The 13,571-nt window shown below is 44.4% G+C and overlaps 1 protein-coding gene across 1 annotated transcript; it reads left to right on the forward strand.

The window, feature by feature from the left end:
* Nucleotides 1–5,430: 5,430 nt before the first annotated feature.
* Nucleotides 5,431–11,140, forward strand: LOC130475859 (fatty acid-binding protein, liver). The gene is made up of 4 exons (XM_056847763.1): nt 5,431–5,514; nt 5,947–6,119; nt 7,984–8,073; nt 11,003–11,140. Exons 1-4 carry the CDS (start codon nt 5,448–5,450, stop codon nt 11,051–11,053), a joined length of 381 nt encoding a protein of 126 aa, XP_056703741.1. The 5' UTR covers nt 5,431–5,447; the 3' UTR covers nt 11,054–11,140.
* The last annotated feature ends 2,431 nt before the right edge of the window (nt 11,141–13,571 follow it).

A 13,571-nucleotide genomic window follows, 5' to 3' on the forward strand; every position in this document is an offset into this window, starting at 1 on the left:
GTCATCCCCAAAGTGAGGTCCATAGGTGCCGTGGTGCCTACCAGTGTGTTTCCTAGAGACCACTTCTTCCCCAAAGTGAAGAGCCAATCCTGGTCTTTCCTCTACCTCACTGCGGGAGGTGTGGTGTGAGAAGAGCCAATCCTGGTTTTCACTGCATGGTAGAGCATCTGCTTTGCATGTAGAAGGCCCCAGGTTGAATCTCCAGTTAAAAGGATCAAGTAGGAGGTGATGTGAAAGACTTCTGCCTGATACTTTGGAGAGCTGCTGCCAGTCTGAGTAGACAATGCTGAACTTGCTGGACCAGAGGCCTGATTCAGTAGAAGGCAGCTTCATGTGTTCAATTCAATCACACACTGCTAATGGCTCAGTCATAGGATACTCTCAGTCATAGCAAAGAGTATAGTTCTGAGTGTATGCAGAGTGCATCTTCTTGAAGAACTGCTGCCCTCCTGCTCATCCAGAATTTGGAGTAAGTGCCAGAACCTCCCTCCTCAACAGCTCTGTTTTTAGAAATTGCATATTAACAATGAAACAGAACACCTTCGATGGGGAGCACCCATTGAAGCAGGATGCTTGGCTTGGAGTCCCCTAATAGTTGTAGAAACTCGTGTTTTATGATTGGACCCCACCCTAATGGCAGCCATGTTGTCCTTGCAACCCACGACATGTCCTCACGATTCCAAAAGTGCCCATAGTTTCAACAAGGTCGGACGCCCTGGGTTTAAGTATTGGTCTAGGCCTGGGGAGACCCAGGTTCAAATCCCCCACTTGCCTGGATGGCCTCATTCTGGATGTAGGGGCTTGAACGCATAACCAAGTTCACCTACTTGTCATAAAGAAAGCTTGCCTGTTCTTGGTTTCCTTTTTTTTTTTCCCCCTGGTGTTACTAATCAAGAATCTGTATTTTGCCATTTGTAGTTCAAGCTATACCTATAGGACGTGTGCTGATTAAACACATACATTTGATGAAAATATAAGCGCAGTGGCGTGTAATCTTTTGTATTTTAAACTCATTTTGGGTGCCAGTGTTGGTTAAAAAAATAAAGTGGGGTTATCAGTACTCAAGATCAATAAAGTATTTGTGGGCTTTAGACGTAAACAACGTGCCTTTCCGTTTTCTTTCGTAATTGCAAGTGCAAGAATGCAATCAGTTTTTTTTTTAAATGCAAACTGAGAATTCCCATAGTTAAATTTTTGTGCACAGGAAGCAGTCTTTATATGATCTGAAGAGAAACCAGACTATGATTAGGCATACAACATTAGAGAATAATAAAGTATACGCAAATGCATTTTAATTATGTTAAAGATATAATTACTTTTAAGTTCCAATGAATAATAGATATTTAGAATGATCTATTTCTGCTCCTATGCAATAGTGTGATGGCTGTGAGGATTTTGTTATGGAGTTTAGATTATGAATGTGGGGTGTATGTTTTATGTTTTGTGTTTGTATGTATGTGTTGTTATAAAAATTTAATTTAAAAAAGAAGCAGCAGCAGTCTTTATATACTTTGCTGGAGTCCTCTCGCAGTCCTAGGATTGCCAACCTCCAGGTAATAGCAGGAGATCCTGCTATTGCAACTGATCTCCAGCCGATAGAAATCAGCTCCCCTGGAGAAAATGGCTGCTTTGGCAATTGCACTCTATGGCATTGAAGTCCCTCCCCTCCCCAAACCCTGCCCTCCTCATGCTCCGCCCCCAAAAGCTCCCGCTGGTTGTGAAGAGGGACCTGGCAACCCTACCCAGTCCGCAGCAAAACCTGGTTAGCTAATTCAGCCAACCCTAATTCAGCCAGCTTAAAGTTTAGCTCCCCAAGGTCAGCACAGGTGATGAGAGGTCACGCGAGCAGCATTGCTTCAGACCAACAAACCTTTCCAGCACTGCAAGCTGGAATAGGAGTGGAATATGCCCTTTTGAAATGGTATGCATTTGGATGGAATGGGCAAGAGTGCAATCTGAATCTCTGGGGCCATGCAAAAAAAAAAAAAAAAAAAAACCACATAGAAATCTAGAAGAAACTCTGGCACCTCTATTCACTGCACCCCTCCATACTAAATACATCCTAGCACCAGCAGCCTATCTCCACTATTTAGAGATAAATAATTATAGAAGGGCCTTTACCCTAGCCAGATGTGCAGCCTTACCATCTGCTTTGCTTGAGGGGAAATATAAGAAGACACCCTGGGAAGAGAGATTCTGCCCCTGCAAATCAGGGGACTTAGAAACTGTTGAGCATGCCCTCCTGAACTGCAATTTCTATACATTACCTCGTTCGAAGTTTATTGAGCCCCTCTTATTGAGATTGAGACCTGACAGGGCAGGTGAAAGGTTTGAGATGCTCCTGCAAGGGGGTAATCCTTCAACCACTTTTCAGGTAGCGAAATTTTGTTTAGCAGCATTGAAAATTCGTCGCCTTAGAACAGCGCAATTGACAGATGTGTCCCAGCTGTAATTCTTTTTTAAAATGTTTTTAAAATGTTTTAAGACTCGGACTGTAATTCTTTGGTTTTAAGAATCTATTAGTCCATGCTTTCCGTTTTATCATGTTTTGACTGGCTAAGTGCCGCAAATAAATTATCTATCTATCTATCTATCTATCTATCTATCTATCTATCTATCTATCTATCTATCTATCTATCTATCTATCTATCTATCTATCTGAAACTCTGTACAGAGCAGTGTTAAAGAGGCAGTACAAATGCAAACATTTCTCTGTCCCATTTTTATCCTTCATCAAAGGAGTTCAGGGCAGGGCACATAGGTTGTCATTCCCCCACCCCAATTTTATCGTCGCTCCAACCCTGAGAGGTGGATTAGGCAGAGAAAGCGTGACAAGCCAACCCAGTCTCATGACTCGATATGGATAGGAAACAATCCCTTGTCCATTGCAGGGCTGGTGTGCTTTTCAACATGCTACAATGTGATTCAGTTTAAAGCAGGAAAAAGCCAACGGGGGGAGGTGTCTATTGGCAGGTGCCTGCAGGTTCCCTGACAAGCCTCCCCGATCCCTGAAGGACTTTTGCAACTGTTTAAAAAGTTGATAAAAGATGCAAGATACTTATTTTATTAGATTTCAATCCTGCCCTTTCCCTGCCAAGGCAGGGCTCAGGGCAGCTCACATCCAATATATAGACAGACACACACATATTGTGCTTAATTATTTTTAAGACAGGCCTGAAATATGAAAAGAGCTGAATTGACAGCAGAACCAGAGTTTGATTTATTGGTATTTATATATGCCCCGTGGCGCAGAGTGGTAAGCTGCAGTACTACAGTCAAAAGCTCTGCTCACGACCTGAGTTCGATCTCGAGGGAAGGTCGACTCAGCCTTCCATCCTTCCGAGGTCGGTAAAATAAGTACCCAGCTTGCTGGGGGTAAAGGGAAGAGGACTGGGGAAGGCACTGGCAAGCCACCCCAAAAACAAAGTGTGCCTAGTAAATGTCACAATGTGACGTCACCCCATGGGTCAGGAATGATCTGGTGCTCGCACCTTTACCTTTGCCTATATATGTGAGGCAAGCTGCAAATCTGTGGGTGACCATTGGGGTATAACTCATTGTTAGAGAACTTTGTATATGGAAGGTCCCAGGCTCAGTCCCTGGCATGTCCAGTTAAAGGGCTTCTGGTAGCAGGTGTTAGGAGACCTGGGCTGATTCTATACCTGGGTGATCATTCTTGGTTATCAGACTGCTGGAACAATTCTCTGTGAAATGACTCTTGCAATGGGGATTTCAGACAACCAGAGTAAACTGTTTTCTCTCAGTTTGTAGCTGTGGTTTCCCTTTCACACCAGATGTGCATTGAAGCCCCCCCCCCCATTGTGTTCTCATGCAACCCTCAGGATTTTCCACCCACTGTTTAGATGTTTTTTTATTTAAGAGTAGGGGAAACACTGCACTGAAGTAATGCAATCTGTTTTATAAAAATTGTTTGCAGACACCAGCAAAGATCCCCTCCCCCCATGTCTAAAAGGCAGGCTAAACTGTGGGTGATTCTCTTCTCTTCTGTTGTTTTTTTTTTTTAACTCACAAGCAAACTCACAAGCATGAATAACGCTGGATAAGAATTACACAATACCTTTAGATGCTTGAGGATCCCCTCTCCTCTTGTCTAAAAGCTGGTGATTCCCTAACTTAATTACTGCTGGGGACTGGCTCTAGCAGTCACCAACACAAGAAAGAGTAACTGACTAGCACTCTTTGCACACAAGAGACTACTCCTGCCGGTATCATTTTGCCTAGGAAGTATCTGGTTTGCAAGTTTAAAAAAACAGTTTTTGTGTGTGTGGAATGAACAAGTTGTTTAATGGTCTGGAGAAGGGCTAAAGCATATGGAAACACGGTTTTTTAAAACCACCAGTCAGGTGTCTGAAACATGGGAAATCCTTGGTGCGGGAGTAGCCCTGGAGAGCCGCTGCCAGTCAAATAACACAGTTGTGAGTTAGATGGGTTTACTAGGTGTAAGGTAGTTCCTTATGGTCATTTTCTTTCAAAGTTATGTTTTTCTCTATCCAAAGAGGAGACATGAATCCCCTGGAGAAAAATTTCAAAGTTTTCATCAGAAATCAGCCTGGATGGTATTTTTCACGTTTGAAAAAAGCAAGTTGTGAATCTTCTGAATTGACAATGGATGGGAGATGCATGCAGTTGATTATGGGGGCAGGAGGGAACAGTGTTCTTCAAATCAATAATTCATTTTGCTCTATGTAGGGCTAGAAATGTTGATCAAGAAAGGTCAGACCCAGGAGGGCACAGACTTGTGCTGGAATGAAGTAATACCAGAGCAAACAAAGTGTGTAGATTTTGTCAAAGTAACCACTGTGCTCAGCCCTAGAAGGATGATTCATCACTACGCTATGGCCAAGTGCCACAGATGTCTAAGCTTAAGAGAAAAGTTGCAGGCCCCTGGCTGTCCTCCAGAATCCCCCTCCTCCCCTCCTACTGAGCAGATGGTCAGGGATTAGAGCCTTGACATTAGGGTTGCCAACCTCCAGGTACTAGCTGGAGATCTCCTGCTATTACAACTGATCTCCAGCCGATAGAGATCAGTTCACCTGGAGAAAATGGCCGCTTTGGCAACTGGACTCTATGGCATCAAAGTCCCTCCCCTCTCCAAACCCCGCCCTCCTCAGCTCCACCCCAAAAATCTCCAGATATTTCCCAACCTGGAGCTGGCAACCTTACTTTATTATAATTAACCCCGATGTTAGTGATGCATAGACTAAAAAGAGGCTGGCCTTTACCACAACACGATGAACGGGAGGTTATTTCCACGATGAACAAATTTAGAATTAATTATTGATAGTTCATGGCTTAATCATTTGTAGCCTGACCCTAGGCAGGGTATGGGATGCCCTCTTTATAAATAGCATCTGTATGTTTCCTCTGGAGAAGCCACAGCCCGGTTCCTACCAGTGCGGTCCATTCCATCGATCCACATTTCCAAAATGGCATTCAACGGCACATGGCAGGTGTACGTCCAAGAGAATTATGAAGAGTTCCTGAAAGCTATTGGTAAGCTTCAAGTAGCTTTGGTCACAATGGACCTTAGACTGAAGTCATTCTACATAGGATTGTGCTATTAGAAACTAAAGAGTTTAACCCTGAAAAATGACAATTGTAGCAATTCCGATTTTAACAAGGCATTCCCCAAAGGCAAAAAGGTGCCAATTCAGGAACACCAAATTACCAGAAGCAAGGACCAGAAAACTGTCCTTGGTAAAAAAAAAAAAAAAAAAAAAAAAAGGACAGTTGGAGAGTGTGAAACCCTTACCTGCCCTTGCTGTGTGGTGACACACTCTCAGCCTAACTTTCCTCACAGGGCTGTTGTAAGAAAATGGAGAAAAGGAGAAAATGTGTGCTGCTTTGCATCCCCATTGCAGCCCACGGCATCAGGGATACTGTTGTCTAACAAAATACTACTCTGCCCCCCTCTTTTCTTTTTAGCCTTGCCTGCAGACATCATCAAAACTGCCAAAGACATTAAGCCAATCATTGAGATCCAGCAAACCGGGAACAACTTTGTTGTCACATCCAAAACCCCCAACAAATCCGTGACAAATACATTTACGCTGGGGAAAGAAACAGAAATGTCCACCATGGATAACAAAAAAGTAAAGGTAACTCACGGCTTTGCAGATTACTGGTGGTCACAAGACCTTCGTTCAGTGTTCAAATATGTGTGTTTCTAACTGGTGGGTAGGTCATTATCCTGGTTTCCATATAAAAGGTCCTGGAAATTATGGGGTGTATCCTACCAGCTTTTCCGCTTGATCTTGTCCAATTCCTTCCTTAGTGCAGACCCCGTTCCATATGGTTTTGTCTATGCAGATCCAGCAGGCCTTGACAGTGGCCATAAGGGGGACCTCCTGTCTCATTCACAAGCAGAAAAGCTGGTAGGATCCAACCCTGCAGCACTGAAAGAATGACAGAAATTTTTCGATGGAGGTCTTGAGATGCCACATCAGAAATACAGTTCCCAGAGATCCTTGTGTGTATGTGTGTGTGTTAAGTGCCGTCAAGTCACTACTGACTCATGGCGATCCTATTAATCAATGTCCTCCAAAACGTCCTATCTTTAACAGCCTTGCTCAGGTCTTGCAAATTGAGGGCTGTGGCTTCCTTTATAAAGACAATCCATCTCTTGTTGGGTCTACCTCTTTTCCTGCTGCCTTCAACTTTTCCTAGCATGATTGTCTTTTACAGTGATCAAAAGAGATCCTTAGTAAAGTCATTTATTTTAAAAAGTTGATGCAGATGTAGCCTCAGATCAAAGTCACACCAATATATTTTGCGATGGGGGGGCCATGTTAGTCACTAGCAGTAGAAAAGAGAGCCCAGTAGCACCTTAAAGGCTAACAGGGTATGAGCTTTCATGAGCTTACAGTTCACTTTTTCAGATACAGCTAGAATGAGATTCCATCTATCCTTAAGTAGAGAAGAATGAATTAGACACACAATGGCAATGTAAAATGTCAAAGCAAGTAAATGACATTAGCAGGTGTGATTGGATTAGGTGTGATATGCAGAGGGATAGTAGGCGTGGAGAAATTAGCATTGGTAATGAGACAGGAATCCCAGATTTCTATTCAATCACATGAACACATGAAGCTGCCTTATGCTGAATCAGACCCTTGGCCCATCAAAGTCAGTATTGTCTACTCAGACGCAGAGGCTCTCTGGGGCCTCAGGGAGGGATCTTTCACATCACCCTACCTGCCTAGTCCCTTTAACTGGAGATGCTGGGTACTGAACCTGGGATCTTCTGCATGCCAAGAAGATGCTCTATCACTGAGCTACAGCCCCTCCCCTAAATGCATTGTCTTGAGCTTCATTGTTAGTTGCAATTCAGCATTCTCATGCTAATCCGCCTTTGAAATCCCTTTGTAAGAGAACTGCTACTCTTAAATCAGCAACTGAATGTCCTGGAAGGTTAAAATGTTCCCCCACTGGTTTCCGAATGTTGTGATTTCTGATGTCACACTTATGTCCATTTAATCTTTGTCACAGGGACTGGCCTGTTTGTCCAATGTAGAGGGTGGAAGGGCACTGCTAGCATGTGATGGCATAAATCATATTAGAAGATGAACAGGAGTATGAACCTGAGATAGTATGCCTGTCGTTGCTGGGCCCAGTGTTGGTGTTGTAGTACTACTTAACAGTAGCATGGACTCTGGTACCAAGGTCTGCAACAAACCGAGGTGCCAACTTTGCACTTCTATAAATCCTAGCAACACCATCACTCCCCCCATTCTCTGCAGGGAGTAATCTCTGTAGTCTGGAGATCAGCTGTAATGCCGAGAGGTCTCCAGGCCCCACCTGGAGCTTAGCAACCATTGTGAAGACTATACCAGTATTGTTTCATTTGGCATGCTGGGTGTGTACATTACTTTTGCTCATTGTGATAAAAATTCTGGCCATTTGCTTTGGTCATATTTGGCTGTCTTTGTTCAACACCTTTGTTTTCCCTCTCAAATTTTACAGTGCACAGTGAACCTGGTAGATGGGAAACTAATATCCAAAACAGACAAGTTCACCCACGAGCAAGAAATAATAGGCAATGAAATGGTGGAGGTGAGTAAATACTGATGGAATCCTATGGGATGAGATGCTCTTTGCCCCAGAAGTCTTCTTCTCAAACATATGAGGACATTAGGGATGCAATCATTAGTCTGTGGCCATTTTTGCATGGTAATTAGCAGCACGTTCTTGGCTGAATTGCCCCGCATATGTTTTTGAATTTTGCATGCAGAACCGTCATTCCCTCATTCCGGAAGTGACTGTGAAGTCGGGCGCATATCTGCTTCACGTTACCAAAGAGCCCATTTAACACGACCTTTGGTGTTTGCCGGGAAGAATCCCCCTCAAGGAACTACGCAAAACAACAGAGGCGCGTTAGCTATGCACATGCTAATGGCTATACTAACAGGAACAAAGGAGCAGGCGAGTGGGGTGTGTGGAATTTCTCCTTTTGTTCAGACCGTGAATAGGCATTTTTAAAGTCACATTTTTAAAAAGAGCTTTGAGCGAGCATCAAAATTGACCATGCAAAAATGGCCTGTGTATCCCTTTCTAACTAGTAATGGAAAGACTCTCTGCTCTTATCTCAGAAACACATCATTCCATCATCTTTTTATGTCCCAGTAAGTCCTAGCATTGCAAACAGGTTCCAAACAGGGGTGGTTCTCTAGCAAAGGCACCCAAGCAACAATTTGGAGTGGCACAGTGGGAAGGCACTGATGCCCTGTGGTGGTTCAGCTGCCTCCCACCAATCTGTGGCATGGAGATGACTGGCATCCCCTGCTGATCTTGCATCACTGTTAGTCACAAAAGTGGAACCCCTCCCCGCCCCAGGCAATCAGGCAGAGAGGAGAGGACTTGGTGGCTGCAAAGGAGGTTTCCAGTGAATTTTATCTTCTCATATTGTGACCAACATACAATAGCCTCAGTTTAGTCATTTTAGCTTCTAGGGTCAGTTCAGGCTTGATTTGATCTATAACCCACTGATTTGTTTTTTTGGCGGTCCGCAGTAACACTCTCCTCAACACTCTCCTCTACTTTCTTCCTATCAGCTTTCTTCACTGTCCAGCTTTCACACCCATGCTTAGTAATAGGGAATGAATTAACTTAATCTTGGTGGCCAGTGACTGATTCTGCCTTTAGGGTGGACAATTTACTATGCTAATGAAGTAATGCCTCTTACTCTGGCCTTGGCCGAAACACTGACCTCATCAACCTGCTAATAGAACAATGGGTGCTTAGAGCAGGGCATGGATGGGGGAGACTGGATACACTTCTTATCTCTTGTTTCCTACAACCCCATCAGAACACCATGAATCCACAGCTCCTTTCATCTACTTCAGAAATCTATTTCATTAACCCTTAGCTCAGGCCTGCATCCCCACCCACCAATTCCAAGTCAAGCTCTTGTGGCATTACTGCAGGGGGTTGGCTTCAAGATGGCCAGCAGCAGCCCATGCTAAGGAGAAGATGAGCATAGTCGAAGGTAACAAAATGCCCTGAATGGGCTCCGGTTCCAGGGCTATGCTGTGGTGAGCCCAGGCAAACTTTGAGGGGGTTACCGCACTTTGTATTCCCAGAGATGTATTAAGAGTTTGAAAATGTTATAAAAAAAACATCGCTTTAAAGTTTTTGGATACCACGGCTTATAAATGGTTGGAAGATGTCTTCACGGCTAAAGGGGCCAAACAAAGTGCGAACAGTATTTTTTATAACGTTTTCAAACTCTTAATACATTGGTGGGAATACATAGAAAGTGCGAACAGTATTTTTTATAACGTTTTCAAACTCTTAATACATCGCTGGGAATACAAGTAACCCCCTAAGTAACCCCCTAAGTCTTGTAACTTTGAGCCAGAGTGGTGTAGTGCTTAAGAGCAGTGGACTCTAATCTGATGAACCGGGTTTGATTCCCCACTCCTCCACATGAGCAGCAGACTCTAACCTGGTGAACCGGGTTGGTTTCCTCACTTCTTCACATGAAGCCATCTGGGTGACCTTGGGCTAGTCACAGTTCTCTCAGAAGTCTCTTAGCCTCACCTACCTAACGAGGTGCCTGTTGTGGGGAGAGGAAGGGAAGGATATTTTAAGCCAGTTTGATTCTCCTTAAAAAAGGTAGAGAAAATTGGCATATAAAAACCAACTTTTCTTCTAAGAAGCAAAGAAAGCTTCAGCCCTCTCAAATACTAATGCACGAAGTGAACACATGAACACACATGAAGCTGCCTTATACTGAATCAGACCCTTGGTCCATCAATACTGTCTACTCAGACCAACAGTGGCTCTCCAGGGTCTCAGGCAGAGGTCTTTCACATCACCTCCTTGCCTAGTCCCTTTAACTGGAGATTCCAAGGATTGAACCTGGGACCTTCTGCATGCCAAGCAGAGGCTCTACCACTGAGCCACAGTCCCTCCCCTAAAGTGCTTAAGACTGCAGCCCCGAGCACATTTTTTTAGACCTAAGCCCTGTTGAAATGAGTGGGACTTTTGATTAAGCATTAATAGGATCACTCTGTGGCGTGTGTTGATTTGCAGAAATTAATGGGAATTCCTAGTAATGCTAATATGTTGGAGGGAGGGGGGAGTCCGCAGATGGAAAAAAAGTCCTCCCTCTCCAAATGTTTCTATTTCTTTTCACTGGGGCCTTCACATCTGTAATGTGAGCCCAATGCTCTATCCACAACGTAATACTATCTCTCACAACAGCCAGGTACTCTATTGTGCAAAAGAGCAATCGCACACCCAAAAACATGAAATTGTCCTGGAATATGTTTGAGGTCGAACTCTGTAATTCAATGAAGTCTGGAACCACCTAGTAATCACTCCATCGGGTTTGACGATTATGCCAGTCCCTGAGACCTCTTACTACTTGCATTGTATTTTGTGCTGTGGCCTGATGTGTTTTGTGTAGCTTAAAGGAGGTTTAGATTGTTGTAGATGTAACAAGAAAACTAACAGACTTGTTCAAATTTATCTTCCACAGACAATAACTGCGGGCTCGGCAACATTTGTCAGAAAAAGCAGGAGGATTTAAAACTGCAAAAGAAGACCTTACTTAGCAATTGATGTTTTTATATTTGGGAAATAAAATACACTTTCCATAATGTGTAATGTTGTTTTGTTTTATGTACTTGGCTTCAATGCCCAAGAAAATGAAAACAGGAGAGGCATAATTTATCTGGGAAACTGGGAGGCCAGTTTGGAGCAGCCCCCACCCACTGCATGGATTGATGATTACCCTTTCTTATTTTAAACTGGCCCCTCTTTGTAGGATTCCCCACCTGACCCCCTTCTGTTGATAATATAAACGCATCAGCCTCTGGGTGTGCACTTCATGTATCTGGTGAAGAAAGCTTTGATTCACAGAAACATCTGCTGGAATTAATGTTTTCAGTCTTTAAGGCACCACAAGACTCCTGTTACATTTTACTTCTACTGCTTAACACAGCTACCTATCCGAAGGATCCTGGGAATCATAGTTCATTAAAGAACTAAGATGGGGGTCCCCAACCATGGTGCCCACCAACACCTTCCCTGGTGCCCGCCAAGTGTTTTTAGAAAGTAGGCGCGGATAGGTGGAGGTTTTGCCCAGTAAGGTTTTGAACTGGCCAGAGGAGATATCGTTGCATATGCACATTTAAAAAAAATGTTGCTTTGGCAGCAGCTGCCACCAAGGCACAAAGACCTTCTCTGTGTGACTGAAGGTAAGCAGTGAGAGCCATTTTGCGGCTGCCTCCACTTTCTCTTGCAGCTATTTTTCATTTGGTTGGATGTATTAGATTTTTAGGCTGCCCTTTCCTGGCTAAAGCCGGGCTCAGAGTGGCTAACAAGACTTCATGGCACCGATTTTGTGGCTGCGCCCACCGCGCTGTGCCAGAATTCCAAAGGTGCCCAATTAGTTTCCGGGCACAATTCAAGGTGCTTGCCTTGACCCTCAAAGTCCTATACAGTTTGGGACCAATGTACCAGAAAGACCATAATCTTATGTTGGACTAAAAATGGTTGCTTCTGCCTTTTTGGTCCTAATCTGACACTCTAACCCAGGAGTGTCAAACATACGGCCCGGGGGCCGAATCCAGCCCCCCTGAGAGCTCTTATCTGGCTGTGAGCCAGCCGAAGCAGCCACCTCCACCCCCGCAGTCCCGATATGGGCTGGCGAGGCATGGCCTGGCCCGACCAAGTGACATTTATGTCATATCCAACCCTCGTAACAAATTAGTTCGACACTCCTGCTCCAGTGTACGAGCACTTTTGTCAATATTGAGAGTATAGCACTGGAAAATATTTATGTGGTACACTTTTCTGTCTGCCTTTGTCCATCTATGTACTCAAAGGCCTACTTGAGAGAATAAAGCTGCACCCAGAGATTCAGAATGAGCACCTCCGGGCACACGCAAAGTGCATTTCCCACACTAGTGGGGATAGTGGGGAGGACAGTCTATCGATGGCTACTAGCCACGGTGACTAAAGGAAAACCTCTATACCCAGAAGCAGTCAAGCTCTAAATACCAAGGCTAGGAGGCAACATCAGGAGATCTTGTCACCTAGGCCATCTGGGTTGGCCCTCCTGAGAAACTGGTCAGCCACTTTGTGCAACAGTGTTGACTGGTGACAGTTTTGCAATCAACAGGTTCGTCCCTTGGTGTCTTTATAGCCCAATAAAAGCCACCAAGGCAGGAGCAAGTTTACAGATTTATTATTCAGCTGAATAACAGGCTTTAGTCCAAAGGCAGAAGCAACCACTTTTAGTCCAACATAAGATTATATACTTGCCAAGATGTCAATCATTACAAACGTCATGTTCTCCTCTTTACATCACTCCCTCACCACCTTAGACATACAATGTTCTGTTACGCCCACAACATACCTCTACATAGATCCCATGATCAGAAAATGGGGGCAATTCTACCCCTTGTGTGTGTGTGTGTAAAGTGCCTTCAAGTCGCAGCCGACTTATGGTGACCCCTTCTGGGGGGGTTTTCATGGCAAGAGACTAACAGAGGTGGTTTGCCAGTGCCTTCGTCTGCACAGCAACCCTGGTATTCCTTGGGGGTCTCCCATCCAAATACTAACCAGGGCCGACCCTGCTTAGCTTCTGAGATCTGACGAGATCAGGCTAGCCTGGACCATCCAGGTCAGGGCAATTCCTCCCCTTAAGGTGGGCAATTTATTATGCTAATGAGGAAATGTTGCACCCCAATTATCCGTAAAGACCAATGACAGACAATTGAGAGGAGGTCGGATGAAACTAACAGCTCTTTATTTGATCAGAGATAGAACCGGGCGTGCAACTCCGCACCCAAATGGCAGGTGGGAGACGACACGAGGCAAGCAGTAAGATTTATAGCTTTTCAGGCAACTACGTTTACAATAAAGAGACATTTCGATCATGCGATGCTTCGTTGTGCATTGTTCTCCATTTGCGATACATCGGTAATTCTCTAAGCGCAGGTGAGTCTTAGTTTGTCAGTTTCACTAGCTGGGGAATACAGTGTACTTTCACTTGCCATAAGAGAGTTCCGCGCACCCCGGGCAGGGGGAAAGGAGGGGAG

Source organism: Euleptes europaea, chromosome 3, assembly GCF_029931775.1.
Source record: "Euleptes europaea isolate rEulEur1 chromosome 3, rEulEur1.hap1, whole genome shotgun sequence".
NCBI lineage: Eukaryota > Metazoa > Chordata > Lepidosauria > Squamata > Sphaerodactylidae > Euleptes > Euleptes europaea.